Source organism: Octopus sinensis, linkage group LG7 (genome assembly GCF_006345805.1).
Source record: "Octopus sinensis linkage group LG7, ASM634580v1, whole genome shotgun sequence".
NCBI lineage: Eukaryota > Metazoa > Mollusca > Cephalopoda > Octopoda > Octopodidae > Octopus > Octopus sinensis.
In genome coordinates, this window is record NC_043003.1 from 11,656,951 (window position 1) to 11,673,453 (window position 16,503).

General features: G+C 36.4%; 1 protein-coding gene across 3 annotated transcripts in view; it reads left to right on the top strand.

The window, feature by feature from the left end:
* LOC115214204 overlaps positions 1-16,503 on the top strand; it is a 316,406-nt gene that overhangs the window by 231,127 nt on the left and 68,776 nt on the right. For 2 of the 3 annotated variants that reach the window (XM_029783308.2, XM_029783307.2), the window contains one exon: positions 7,982-9,193. In XM_029783308.2, the coding sequence (XP_029639168.1) occupies positions 7,982-9,193 (1,212 nt within the window). The remainder of the gene's footprint in view (positions 1-7,981; positions 9,194-16,503) is intronic. The other variant, XM_029783310.2, reaches the window with a different exon arrangement.

A 16,503-nucleotide genomic window follows, 5' to 3' on the forward strand; every position in this document is an offset into this window, starting at 1 on the left:
CACACACACATACACACACATATATATATATATATATATACACACACACACATATATATATATATACACACACACACATATACACACACACACACACACACACACATTATATATACACACACACATATATATACACACACACACACATATATACATATACACACACACGCACAAACACACACACACACACATACATACATACATACATACATACATAATAATTATATTTGTGTTTCTATCCGTTTGTATATAGTTTAGAAAAAGTATCACAAACACAAACATAATGACTACGAAATAATTACATAGAATAAATTAGGAAGAAATGTTTTATTTCACGAAGGAAGAAAACAAAGCAATCATTGATAAGTTTCTTGAAGGTTTAAATGTCTTATTTTTTATTTGCTTATTTGTTTATTTTGGTTTTTGCTTTTAAGATTTACCAAATTAGGTTTTAATGGAATTAGTGTTTCTTTTTTTCTTTGAACCACAAATTCTTTTACTACCAGGAAAATTAATATATTTGAATTCCGTCCATTATTAGCTCCAATATTTACTTTGCTTCTGTATTTTGTATGACACAGATTCCGTATAATCCTTAAAAGCATCATTTTCTTTGACTAATCTTGGATGGAATTATATCTGGAACCACAGAAAACGGTTGCTTGATAAATCTTTTGCCAACATACTGGGTCTGTGTCTTCAGATCTCCAAACACTGTTTTCTTCTTTTCACTCTGCTCATGACTATCAAAACACAATTAGTGAATTCGCTGAAATATGAAGGAAAATGGTGGGGGGGGGAGTATGAGACATTTTTGGCACAGTTATTTTGGTGCCATCTTTGATATTGTTGATTCGAAGGTGCATGGCTTCAGTTGTTCGGGTATTTCACTCATGATCTTAACCCTTTCGTTACCAACTCTCTGAAACCAGCTCTGGTTCTGTGTACAAATGTCTTGTTTCCATAAGATTTTAATTAAAATCTTCCATGAAACCTTAGTTACAATTTACGTTCCTAACACTAGCTGAATAATAACTAAGTTATTTTATTAAATTCTTTGTTATATTTAAAGTAAATGAAAGAAACACAGAGCATCTTAAAATAAATACAGTAACGAAAGGGTTAAAATATATAATAGAGAAACAATTCTTAACTCTTTTGATACCAACCCAGCTGAAACCGCCTGTTGGTCTGTAGCACAAATGTTTTGTTTTCAAAAGTTCTGAATAAAAATCTTCCACCAAACCTCAGTCACAATTTACGTTCATAACACTAGCTTGATGATAACTAAGTTATTTTACTAAATTCTTTGTTATATTTAAAGTAATTGAAAGAAACACAGAGCATCTCAAAATAAATAGAGTAACGAAAGGGTTAAAATATATAATAGAGAAACAATTCTTAACTCTTTTGATACCAACCAGGCTGTAACTAATAATGTACATAATTCCTCATCTCTTAAATAGAGAATTGTTGTTGTCATTGCATTGTTTCTTACAAGCTGTTCCAAGTTTTGCCTATAAACCTTAAATAACAAGTTGGATATTTTACTATGGTTGTTATTTATGATTTTCAATGATACATTGCAAAGAAAGGACACCAAATATCAAGAATAAAGATTCTGTTAAATTTGTAACATTTTACAGTTTCGAAAGAGCTAAAAGAGAATCGGATGTTCACAGGTTGAAGTGTGTTTTTCCTTCGGATGTAGGCCATAACCATTTGCATAGTGTTTTGTATTTTTGGTACTTCTTAGGTTCCCTAGTAGTTGACCACAGCATTTAAGACGGCCATTTGGTATTATCCCCAAAGCACCGACAATCATACAGTTGTTCTTAGTCGTCAGAATTTCAAGACCTCTTGTTCAGGGCCCTTGTATTTACTTAACCTTTCGAATGTTTTCACAGAAGTGTTGCAGCCTACTGGGATTGACATATATATGAGTCAAGCTCATTTTGTCATTGCGATTTTTTTTACCACAATACCTGGTCTGTTTGCTTGTTGTTATTATTATTATTATCATCATTATTATTGTTATCAATGAAGGTGACAATAGTAATAGCAGCATTAGCAAGAATAAAAGTAATTAGTGAAAAACACCTGCAATATATACATATGCACACACACACATGTACGTGTATATATATATCATCATCATCATTTAACGTCCGCTTAAACGATGATGATGATGATATATATATATATCAATAATAATAAAAGGTAAAATTAATTAATTAATAATTTTACCAAGTAGCTTGGCATGTTAAAAGAACCATTATCGGTAAACTTAAACAAAAATTTTAATAATTATTAGTATAATTATAATTAGGGTTCAGCAAAAAATTTGCTTCACCACATACCGAAATTTAGAAATAGCAGTCAAAATTAGCTATTTCTAAATTTCGGTATGTGGTGAAGCAAATTTTTTGCTGAACCCTAATTATAATTATACTAATAATTATTAAAATTTTTGTATATATATTCTAATATTGACCAGTCAGAATGAATGTTCAACACTGCATTAGTGAATTTGCAGGTTGACGAGGTTACCAGTGGTTTCATCTACAGGGGTTACCTCTCAATAGTTATCAAACCTGCCACATGGAGACAAGTGCCAACATTCCCTTTTGGCAGGCTTGATAATTGATAATTTCTCTCCACATGAAACCATTGGTTGCTTTGTTAACTCATAAATATAGTATATATTTAGATAGATATATAGATTACTCCGATCTTTTACATTTCCACCAAACTTAGCTAATATGGCAACTTGCTTTAGTTTCCTTACAGAGGGCGGAAACAGACGAGGTGTAGTCGGTAACAGCCTCAGGCAAGTTTTTCAGTTGAATTTCACTTGATGATTCCACAAAACCAGTTGCCACTGCATGGAGTCCCAGCTTCAGGTAATGTGAAGTTGAGTTGGAAAAAAAATTAAATAAATAAAATTAAAATAAAACTAAAAAAAATGTAAACAAAGCAAAAAAAAAACAGGCATTTTATAGAATTTTTTTTCCTCTTTACATACCAAAAGCAACAGTAGACTGAAGCCAAGATCACCTCATGTATTATACGAGGTGTTCAAAAAGTCTCTCCGCAGTGAGTATTTAGTGGTTTTCAGGTGCTTCTTGTACACTGATCCTTTACTTGCTCCCCAGGAAAGAAAAAAAAAAAAAGAAGTCAGGCAGGCAGGATTAAATCAGGTGATATTCGTGGCCAAAGTCCCTTCAAAATAATCCATTCACTGGAAAATTCTTGAAGTAGTGCTATGGTGATGCGCAGCATGAAAAATTTCACTGCTGAGAGACTTTTTGAACACCCTGTATAACATACATACATGTGTGTGTATCGCTTACTTGCTTGCTTGATCCCTTAATTCTGGATGGAGCTGATAGGGAGTGCCATCTTGATGCTATCTTGGTATATGGTATGTCTTGGATGTTAAAATTTGGCGGCACCCATCTTGTCCCTCTGTCTTCCAGGTTTGACCAAAACTGATTCCTTCTTGAGAGGAGAAGAGTCACCTCCAGTCCTGGACTGCTACCTTAGGTATTGGCTCTGAAAAGATAGGAGGTGAAGTTGAACCCCCTCCTGCTAATAGGGTTTGAACTCAGTGCATCAGGAACCAGAACAACAACTGCAAGGCAGGCTATCTGGTGCTCTAATAATTCTGCCTGTCCTCCACTTTTTAATATGTAGATCATAATCATCATCATCACAATCATTATCAACATCACCACCACCATCATCATCACCTTCATCATCATCATTGTTATTTACCGATCCTTCTTCCATGTGACATAGGTTGGATAGTGCAATAGGAACCGACAAGCCATAGGATTACCCAGAGCTCCAGTGTCTGCTTCAGCATAGTTTCCACAGCCAGATGCCCTTCTTAATGCCAACCACTTTACAGAGTGTACTGGGTGCTTTTTCTTTTTGGCACCAGTACTGGTGGGGGTCATCAAGTACTTGCATGATAAAATCCACTTGGCTGACTGGGATCTAGCATCAAGGGAGTTGAAGGTATGAAAGAGGGATGGGAACAGGGGTCTATATGGCAACAACATCATCATCATCGTTTAACGTCCGCTTCAGCTTTCCATGCTAGCATGGGTTGGACGGTTCAACTGGTGTCTGGGAAGCCAGAAGGCTGTACCAGGCTCCAGTCTGATCTGGCAGTGTTTCTACAGCTGGATGCCCTTCCTAATGCCAACCACTCCGTGAGTGTAGTGGGTGCTTTTTATGTGCCAGGCGAGGCTGGCAACGGCCACGAACGGATGGTGCTTTTTACGTGCCACTGGCACGGAAGCCAGTTAAGGTGGTGCTGGCATCGGCCACGTTCGGATGGTGCTTTTTACGTGCCACCGGCACAGGGATCGCAACTACAATTTCCATTGATTTTTTATGTTGATGTACTTGAACGAATTGGTAAAATCATGAGAGCCTCTGACAAAATGCCTTTGCAGTGTGTGTTCAGGCTCTTTACATTGTAATTTCGAATCCCACCAAAGTCCGTTCTGCTGTTCAGTCTTCAATGATGATAAAATATATTTTATAATGAAAATGAAAATGCTGGGTTGTAGCCTTCTCTCCCTCCAATTTGCCATGGTCAGGTATTTCCCTGGGTCAAGGGTGTCCAACTCATCTCACAAAGCTTTAACAAAAGTGTAGGGCATGCTGACAGCAAGCCACATGATTACAAATGACTGCTGTGTTTTATGTAATGTGTATTCATGTGTATGAATATGTATATATCTATATGTATGTATATGTATCCATGTCTATCTATTTGTGTATATATATGTGTATGCATATATATATGTGTGTGTATGTATAAATATCTATGTATATACCAGGGGTATAGCTAGGGTGGAGCAAGCAGAGCACATGCCCAGGGCGCCACTTTGAGGGGGACACAATTTTGGCCAAGTTCGTTTTCTAATTAAGCCATTTAAAAAATGGTTGTGTTTGGGGGGGGGGGGGGCACAGTTTTTGTGCTTGCAGTGGGCACCATTTACCCCAGCTACACTCCTGGTATATACATAAGTGTGTGTGTATGTAAATGTGTATGTGTAAATATGTATGTGTATATATATACATATTTGTCTTTTTGTTTATACAGATATGTGTGGGCATAAGTGTTATTTAGTTATGTGTATGTATATATTATATATATATGTGTGTGTGTGTGTGTGTGTATATATATATATATATACACACACACACACACATAATATACATATATACACATAGACATATATATATAATATACATATATCTTTACATACATTGACTGCTTGTATGTTTTTAGTCTCTGCCAGACAAATTTTTTTCTTTTTTTTATAAATAATTGTGCTCTTTTCTATGGTGAAAGAATCGTTCAGTCATCATTTTCTTTTCTTTCTTCTTTGCCACAATATGGCATTAAAATGGCTCAATGGATAAAGTATTGATTTACAAACTCATAGATCATAAGTTCAAATCTCTGTAAGGTAGCATTGTGTTTCAAGACTTGAACAGGTTATGTTATACAACAATTTTTATTATGTACTGTAACATGTCTTTTAAGTCAGGTTTCTGAAGAAAAGAATATGACAAAGATAAAAGGGACTCATGTATCTAATGCTGGGGATATTTTGTTTTGTTTTATTTATTTATATATTTATTGTTGTTGTTGTTGTTAAGGCAGCAAAATGTCAGAATCCTTAGCATGCTGGGTGAAATGCTGAGTAGTATTTCATCCATGTTCATGTTCTGAGTTCAAATTCTGTGAAGGTTGACTTTGCCTTTCATTGTTTCAGGGTGGATGAAATAAGTACCAGTGAAATACTGGGGTTGATTTCATCAACCACTTCCCTCCCCCAAAATTTCAGGCCTTTCACCTTTAGCAGAAAGGATTATTATTATTATTATTATTATTGAGTGAGAAAGAAGTGCATGCCATCAAATCGACACTGGGGAACAAATATACGAGGCCCAGTATACCCGTCTGATAAGGGTGCACAAGTCACATGCATCACAGCCATATGTGCATGACATGGTGATCTCATATCAAGATAAACAGCACATGACCTTGCTAGTGGGGCCCAGTTAGAATTTTCTTCAGGTCAAGTAGCCTATCCCGCTCAAAAGTTCCCTGAATAAGGGTTAGCTAAAAATGTTGAACGAACCACCCATGTTTCCAAAGGTGAACTATTCAAACCCCAAAGAATCCCTCTCAACACATGGCTATGATGCTCCCCCACTACTTCTGCTCTTGATCAAAGAGGCACATATCGTCAGCCACTAAGGGACATGCTCAACTGGTTACGGTCAAACAACTGATAAGCAAATCTGTGGTATTGATCAGAATATTTGCTGTAGCCCATCTTTTATAACAAGACAGAACAATGTACATGACAACACTTCCAATCAGTTAAGATCAGAAGCCACTATTATAATTATTATAATTATTATTGTCATTATTATTTAAGGTGGTAAGCTGACAGAATTATTAGCATGCTAGAACAAAATGTTTTGTGGCATTTCATCTGCCTTTATGTTCCAGATTCAAACTCTGCTGCGGTCAACTTTGTCTTTCGTCATTTCAGGGTCAATTAAATAAGTACCGGTCATCTACTGGGGTCGATGTAATCAACTAGCCCTGTACCTCACCTCCCTGCAATTTCAGGCCTTGTGCCTACAGCAGAATGGATTATTATTGTTATTTTTTTTTGTTTCATTTCGTACTTGAAAATTTGGCAGTATAAAACTAAGACTGTTTAGGAGAATGAGGAAATGGTCCTCATTTGTTGTTCTTCATTTCATGATTTGATTTAAGTCAATTAGAAGAGATTTTTGTTGGTAGTTTTGATGTTCATCTTTCATGTTCTTAAAACTGACCAGATTAGCAACTTTACTCTTTTAAATCCTGAAGTGGTTTATTAGGCCAATATTTGCACAAAATCCATGGTTACAGTGGGGGGGGGGCATAATAGCAGAATCTGGATCTGGAGGGACCCTTGCTTTCCAAACAGACCTCTTCTTAATTTTTCTGATCATTTCTGATTCTGAGTGCAGTATTCTAAGTCTACACAACACTATGTCACAATAACTGGACATGAACTCTAAGTTACACTTTTGCAGGGTTGTTTTAAGAGGGCTTTATGTCTCTGCCAAAACCCAACTGCTGTTTCGCCAATGTTATACTTACTTAAATCTAGTCTAAGAGAGTTGACCTTAAAAAGAAAATCTGGTTGTTTTAGAACTATTTTACTCTTTTACTTGTTTCATTCATTTGACTGCAGCCATGCTGGAGCACCACCTTTAGTCGAGCAAATCGACCCCCAAGACTTATTCTTTGTAAACCTAGTACTTATTCTATCAGTCTCTTTTGCTAAACTGCTAAGTTACGGTGACATAAACACACCAGCATTGGTTGTCAAGCAATGTTGGTGGAACAAACACAGACACACAAACATACACACACACACACACACACACACACACACACACACACACACACACACATATATATACATACATATATACGACAGGCTTCTTTCAGTTTCTGTCTACCAAATCCGCTCAAAACTTTGGTCGGCCCAAGGCTATAGTAGAAGACACTTTTCCAAGGTGCCACGTAGTAGGACTGAACCCGGAACCATGTGGTTCGTAAGCAAGCTACTTACCACACAACCACTCATACGCTTTACATTTGACACTAATCTGAATGCTAAAGGGTTAAGTACTCTGATTATGTCTATTTTATTTTCTGTATTAATGTCCTAAACCTTTTGTATTCATGTCTATAAACTCAAATAGGATTTCTATTTTTTTCTTCTTTTGTGATTTCATGAATGGATAAACGATTCATTTTGGTTTCTTTATTTTAGGAAAATACATTACAATATGTTTTTGATTTTTTTATCATTTGTTTTTGACATTTTGTTTATTGATTATAAACATCATTAACGTTGAGTTTTTTCTTTGTGTTTTTCAGATTGGAGTGGCCAGTCTTAGTATGTCACATGGTGGTCATCGACCTGAGGAAATGAAGTCTGACTCTGTACACCCTCACATTGCCGGTCACCATCATCATCCTGGTCATCACCATACAGCAGAGGAAGAAGAGTATGTTATTGAAGTGGACAGTGATCTAAGCCCCACAGGGCCAGATATTATCAGGGAGGTGGATCATGACCACCACAATGTAAAAGTGAAATTGAAACGGAGGCGGCGTTGTGGAATTTGTGGTCCTTGTCAAATCAAGCAGAACTGCGGCCGTTGTCACTACTGTCTGCGTCGGGATGTCTTAAAGCAGACATGTGTCTACCGCAAGTGTGTCTACTTGAGGAGCAAACCACGGAGCATGAGCCCAAAGGAAAATGTTTCTATGTCTGCTCTCAACTTGCAGTCAGGACTTGGCGTTGCCACACCAACGGACCTTAGTATCCGAACCAGCCTAACGCAAACTACTTCAGGGACGTCTTCGAATGACTTTCAAGGACTCTCGTCTATGTACCACCATCCAGATCTTGATTCGAGAGCCTTCACTGGTAGTTCGCCCTCAATTCCATTGCATCATGATCCGGTCATCCCATCAAGGATGAACCCGTATATGGGAGGTGCTCACACTGGACCTTACCCAATCAATATGTTTCCTAGCAGCAGTTTAGCTGCCAACTCAAGTTTACCAAGTCCATTTCAGATGGGTAGCTGTAGTAATAGCCCGTTCCGGTATCCTTGGATGCCCGGTTCATTTGCAAGACCATCTGTTGTGTCCAGTCCCACTGATCTTCTCCGGCCATCGCCATCTTGGCCTCCCCCTCCGCCACCAACTCATGGACTTTCCTCCACGCACCAAAGAATGGCTTCAGACTTTGGCGCAAACTCATTTCAAAAGGATATGCCATTTATGAAACGGCGCTCGCAACAGGATCTTTTGCAAAATAGACAGAGACTTCCATCTTGTAGCAGATCGCTGGCTCCAATGTGTGGAAGTTCCCCTAGTGGGTGTGAGACCCCAGCTTGTTTCAACTCGGATGCATTGGTAATGCGTGAAAAATACAGCTGTTTCCCTGGGCAGGGCTCTCGATCTATAGGCTGCGACAATAGTGGTCACATGACATCAGGGACTTTGAATAGTAGCTACAACCGAGGATGTGCATCGTCACAGCATGAGTGTGACGTCATCGGCATTGACGATTTGCAGGTGAATGCCTTTATCAGAGCTAGTGGCTATAACGGTTTAGACATAGAGGTAGATATATCAAAATTGCCTATTGTACCCAGCAGTGGGAAGAGTAAAGGCAAATCCACTCTTAATGGAATGGTAAGCATTACGCAGGACTTAGGAGACAAGGGTACTGTGGAATTACAGGTACCAGGGTACAAAGTAACCTTAGAAGATCACATTAATGTCGATGAAATGCTTGCCAAGTACACTCGTAGTTTAAAACCTAGTTACGCTTTGAAACAACCAAAGATTGAATTAATAGATTAGGGAACTAATTGTTTTATTTCTCTCATCTTTTCTTCTTTAATAATTTGGGGACTGTCGAAGTATTATGTGTGATTGTTTGCGTAGGATATACATATATTATACTCACTCATGCATGTATCTGTGATTGTTTGTGTACATGTATGTATATGATACATACAGACATGCATACATATATACATACAGACAGACAGATTTTAAAGTTTTGCAAAAAATACTTGATGCAATCACAATACTTAAAAAAAAGGTTTTCTTAAAAATTATCAACTTTTTAAAAAATTCTTTTAGTTAGACAGAATGACATGGATCTTATACAAAGAAGTTTTGGGTCTTTCCAAGAGGTTTATGTCATTCGGTTTTTCAAATAAATTTTCTAAACATAACTTTTAAGAAAACCTTACTTTTATATATATATATATATATATATATATTTACTTGGGTGTTTGTGTATATATATGTGAGTATTAGCTTAAAGTAGATTTTTTTTTAAAAACCGTTAACTGCTATGACTAATTAAGCAATGCAATTAATCCTAATAGAAATTCTTGGTTAAGAATTTTAAGGGTCAAAGATATGTTTGAAGCCAAAATTGTATATATAGATATTTACATGTATATCATAGATGTATGTGTATCATTTTATACAGACAAATACATACACACACAAACCATGGTCTGGTTAAATGCGACCACATGGCCTGTGGTTGCAGTATTCAAACCAGGTGTTTGTCTCGTCTGATGACGACCCATCTGTTGTGGGTCCTTCCTCTCATTCCTTTCGTTTACTAGTCTCTAAGGCCATGCAAAAGATCAATGAGGGCTGTTCCTCCCTTGCTTTAACTTGCAGTTCCCAAAGGTTTTGACTTTGTGGGCACATTGGAGATGAAGTGAAAAAAAATTTACCGGTGCATTTCACAAAGAAAGCTTTTGAAAAAATTTAAAAAACCCTTAGAATATTTTAACATTTTAAAAGCTAGATGAAAATATCGAAAGCTATCGCCAAAAAATGTTTTATTAATTTACTTGTATATAACAAAATTATGAATTTACACATTTACACATTTTTTAAAATGCTTAAATATTAGTATCAATTTTCTAAAGCCTTAATTATATTTTTTAAAGTTCGTGGCACAACTTAGTACCCTTTGTGACGCACAGTTTAAGAATCTTTGGAATAACCAATTAAACTTAGCCCATGCAGGCTACTGTATAAATTTATTATTCACAATAATATGTATATAGTAATCTGCATGTGTGTGTATATATATATAGCATTACTGTATACAGTTTAGTTTCTGAAAATGTGCCAGAAAGCAATAAATGCTAAATTTAATATGAAAATGATATTAAAATGTGTGTGGGTATGGACAAGGGAAAGAGGGGTTTGTACACACACACACATGTACCCAAATATTGTAGGTGTCTTTGATTGTTTTTGGGAATGGTTAGGCTGAGTTTTAGTCTAAAAGATGGTTGGACAAGCGTCTCTCTTTAATAAAAAGAATATTTTTTTACAAAGGAAAGGAGTTAGATATAGTTGCAGTGATATTTCTAGCAGCAGTAATTAATTTCTTTGATTTAAAACATTAATATACATATATATATATATATATATATATAATGTTGTATATATATAGTATAATATTATAATATGTTATATATAATATAATATAAATGTTTTTGTCTGTCAGCAAATTGTGGGTTGGGCTAGAAAGTTACCTGGTAATGCTTAATGTTTTGAGGAGGGGAAGGAAAAGAATTCCCTTTTATTATTGTTTAATGTCTTGGTCCTCCCCCACCTTTACCTAAATGCTTTGTTTTTTTATCCTTTCATAAATGTGATTTTAAAATTCTACTAAGGTAACCTCCTTCTTATAATATGACTAACATACCATGTTTGAAAAGACAATTTTTTTTTTTTGATAATCCCCATTTTGCTAAATATTTTTTTTCATTTTTTATTTTCTTTTTCATTTTTGTTGTTGTTGTTGTCCCAATTTTATTTTCTTTGAAATTTATCTTCATTACAGTTATGATACGTTTTTTTTTTTTTTATATACATATATACTTTCCAATTGATACGTCTATAAAATCTGTGTGCGTGCACCTGTGCATGTATGCGTGCGTGTATGTTGAAAATTCTCAAGATATACCTTATTTTACATTTTACTAAAGAGAAACTAATTGAGTTTCCTTGCTTTAAAAGTTCAAAAAAAAAAAGAAGAAAAAAGAAAGCAATCAACGCAACAAAAGGTCACATTTGTGGTTAGCTTTTATATCTAAGTAGATGCATGTATACATATTATATACGTCTGTGTATGTAAAGCAGTGAAGTTAACGCACGTATAGAAGGTGCAACTTGGCACTCAATATTTTGCAGTATTTAGCTGGATTCTAATTTTTGCAGAGCCGACTTCATTCGCCACCCCTTACACAATATACAGGAAATGTGATTATCGTTCTTCCCACCATTTATAAGCCAAATATATCCCAGTGTTCAAGAAAAACATACAATTCTCTATATGCACTCCGAGTTACAGTTATTTAGATTTTTTTTCTTTTTATGTCCACTTATATATATTATTATATATTAGTATTATTATTGTTTCAACAAGTCTGAATTTCTGTGAGTTTATCTGTGTGTGTGTGAGAGAGTCTGTTTATCTGCGAGTTTGTATTTCTGTGAGTCTGTCTGTCTTTCTGTGAGTCTGCCTGTATCTTCGTGAGTCTGTATTTCTGCGAGTCTATCTGTATATGTGTGTGTGTCTGTCTGTTTTTCTGCGAGTTTGTATTTCTGTGAGTCTGCCTGTATCTCCGTGAGTGTATATTTCTGTGAGTCTATCTGTATATGTGTGTGTGTCTGTCTGTCTTTCTGTGAGTCTGCCTGTATCTCTGTGAGTGTATATTTCTGCGAGTCTATCTGTACATGTGTGTGTGTGTCTGTTTTTCTGCGAGTTTGTATTTCTGTGAGTCTGTCTGACTTTCTGTGAGTCTGCCTGTATCTCCGTGAGCCTGTATTTCTGCGAGTCTATCTGTATATGTGTGTGTCTGTCTGTTTTTCTGTGAGTTTGTATTTCTGTGAGTCTGCCTGTATCTCCGTGGGTCTGTATTTCTGCGAGTCTATCTGTATGTGTGTGTGTCTATCTGTATGTGTGTGTGTCTGTCTGTTTTTCTGTGAGTCTGTGTGTTTCTCTGTGAGTCTGTATTTCTGCGAGTCTATCTGTATATGTGTGTGTGTGTCTGTCTGTTTTTCTGCGAGTTTGTATTTCTGTGAGTCTGTCTGTCATTCTGTGAGTCTATCTGTATCTCCGTGAGTCTGTATTTCTGCGAACTCTGTATCTGTATATGTGTGCGTGTGTGTCTGTTTTTCTGCGAGTTTGTATTTCTGTGAGTCTGTATTTCTGCGAGTCTATCTGTATATGTGTGTGTGTGTCTGTCTGTCTGTCTTTCTGTGAGTCTGTCTGTATCTCCATGAGTCTGTATTTCTGCGAGTCTGTTTGTATGTGTGTGTGTCTGTATTTCTGTGAATCTGTCGGTATTTTTCTGAGTCTCTCTCAATGTTTGTAGAAGTATGTGTGTTTCCATATTGTTGTTGCTGTTGAGCTCACTTTATTTATTTTGCATCGCATTCTGTGAACAATTCATTGATTGCATGATTCTGTCAGGAAAATCACTGATCCACTGCATTCACTACGACAGACACGACAAAGGAGCATCTGTGCAACTCGGGTGGAACAAATACTAACGAGATATTTCTCTTCGAAGGCACTGAATTATCAATTTTCATACCGGTGTTTACATCTTTCACTGATATTCATTGCCGCCGAAAAAAAAAGGGGGTAGGTCTATGTAGTTTCCACTCTCTAAATTCTACTTCCAAAGCGTTGGTCAATCCAAGGCACTTACTCAAGGTGCCATACAAATGAACTCAGTCTGTGAAGTGGACTTGTTAATTACAAAACTAAGCTTGTTTGCACACTGGCTGAGTATACCTTATGGGTCAGTGGTTCAGTAGTTGTAGTGTCACCACCCTGGTGGCAATACTATTGTGTTTGTGATCATGTTATAGTTTGCACTGTTGTTGTTGTTGTTGTTACTCTTCCCCCTTCATGCTTCAGTGGATACTTGACATTCAGGTACATCTTTGATTTAACTGGCTCATTTCCTTGACATTTCTGTGTATTTTTTGTTGTCCTGTATTACAGGACAAACTGAAGATTTAGAATTTTAACCCTTTCGTTACCAAACCAGCTCTGGCTCTGAGTACAAATGTCTTGTTTTCATAAGTTTTGAATTGAAATCTTCCACCAAACCATAATCACAATTTATGTTCCTAACACTAGCTTAATGATAACTAAGTTATTTTACTAAATTCTTTGTTATGTTTAAAGTAATTAAAAGAAACACAGAGCATCTGAACAGAAATACAGTAACAAAAGAGTTAAAAATGGGAGAAAAAATTGTAAAGAAAGAAACAAGGAGAGCTATTTTGAAGGTGACACTGAAGGTCTGCTGGGTTAGATTTAAATGCGAAATTAGACAGGCCAAGTCTTTATCACTTAATAAATACACTCTCATTAATTCATATGTTGGTTGTAGAGTCTTCAGATGGTTCTTCGTTAACCATTTCCTTCTGACAATATCCTGTGAAATGGCTTTAACCAGTGTAAATATATTTGCGGATTGTAAAGTGTGTGTGTGTGTGTGTGTTTTATACTCTTACAGTGCTGATAGTGGCTTTGAAGTTTTGGCCTGCTAGCTTTTGTAAGACTCTGGCAAAGAGTAACAGGCTGAAACTTCGAAGTCACTGTTATCCGTCTTATTATAAAAGTTTTTAAAAATATGTACTCTTTGAAAGGTATTGAGTACTTCTTCTGTTTAAGCCTTTAGCATTCAGATTATTTTGTTGAATGCAAAGCTTTTTTATGCTTATTCATTTGATTCGAATTAATCTTTCATTATTTCGTGGCTTTGAGATTTCAATGATGTGACTGCTTATTTCCAGAATAATATTGTAGGGTAGGTGTGAAAGGCTGGATACAGCCAGCTTGAACCTGAAACACGTAGAATGTTAGGGCCGTATATGGCCGGTTTAAATGCTGAAGGGGTAAATGTTAAATTGATTTACTCTTTTACTTGTTTCAGTCATTTGACTGCGGCCATGCTGGAGCACCGCCTTTAGTCAAGCAAATCGACCCCGGGACTTATTCTTTGTAAGCCCAGTACTTATTCTATCGGTCTGTTTTGCCGAACCGCTAAGTGATTTAATGATAATTCAACCGGAAAACAAACATATGTGTACGTGTTTGTTTGGATGCATTTATATGTGTGTGTGTATTACATATATAGTGTGGTGTGATGGTTTTAGACAAAAGTGACAAGGCTTGTGTCTCATTGGACTGCATACGTATGAAATGCAAGTTTAACTCTTTGGCATTCAGATTTCTTTGTCAAATGTAATGCTTATTTATTCATTGTTTTGAATTAATCATGCATTGTCTTGTAGAATTAAGACTCCAATGGTGCGTTTGTATATTTTAGAATGACATTGTAGGGTAGGTGCGAGAGATTGGATCTGGTCATTTTTGACTTAAAATAGATAAAATATTTGGGCCAGATATGACCGGATTAAATGTGAAAGGCTTAAAATTGCTTATCAGTTATTTCATTGTGTTCCCAGTCAGGCATCTCTTCAATAAACATCAGATTATTTACAAGAATCTTTCCTTCTAACCTATTCTTAACCTTTTGCTTATCGAGACCATTTTCATAAGTCTATCTTAAAGGTCTATGCTCGTTTCCAGAGTTTTAATTAGCCCTTGTTTCATAAGTTCTGAGAAATGTAATACTTTCCTGTCATAAATCCCAGGTTAATCTGGTAGTTGAAAAAAAACCCAGAGAATCATCATCACCATATTCATCCTCATTATCGTTTAACGCCCGTTTTCCAAGCTGGCATGGGTTGGATGGTTTGACTGGGGATTGGCAAAGCTGGAGGTTGCACCAGGCTCCAATCTGATCTGGCAATGTTTCTACAGCTGGATGCTATTCCTAACGCCAACTACTCCAAGGGTGTAGTGGGTGCTTTTTACATGCCAGCAGTCAGGTGGCACTGACATCAGCTACGTTTGGATGGTACCGGCACAGGAGCCAGTCACGGCAGGGGAGGATGGCATCAACCACATTCGGATGGTGCTTTTTACATGCCACCAGCACGGGGAGCCAGTCAGGTGGCACTGGCAACGACCCACGTATGAATGGTGCTTATTGCATGCCACCGGCACGGGAGCCAGTCAGTGAATTATTGTATACAATCAGTCAATGTATTGTATATAATGCATGGACGCTACAGAAATATATTTCCTGTGTATCACATGTTATACAGGACAGGCAAAGGCTTATATAAATAGAGTATTTCATACAGAAGAAAGAACCTCATATTTGATATAATTTAGCATGGCCAGTGTGTATAAACCTTGCGTCTTAAATTCTACTAAAGTGAACTTCACTTTTAACCCTTTTGGTATTCAGATTACTCAGTCAAATTTATTTACATTGTTTTGAATTAATCATACATTATCTTGTAGCTTTGAGATTTCAATGATGTGATTGTTTATTTTTCACTATGACATTGTAGAGTAGGTGTGAAATGTTGGATCTGGTCAGTTTGAACATAAAAGGAGGCAGAATATTTTAGCCAAACATGATTGGTTTGAATGCTAAGGGATCAGTAAAATCCCACTTCCATGGGAGAATTGATTCTAAAGGCTGTTGCCTCGATATATCACGTAGCTGTTGGATATATCACATAGCTTGTGGATTCTAAAGAAGTTTGCAGGAAATTAAACTGTAACAAAGTGGAAACTTCTCTCCATGTTCTGCCAACTTGGTCTGACCTCCGTATTAAAGTGAGAATATAATCCATTTCTTACGTGAACCTGTAGAAAAAAAATATAGATCTTCTGTTTGTGTACTGATGTGCATAAGCATGCACACGCACATATGCAATATTGTATTTTTGTG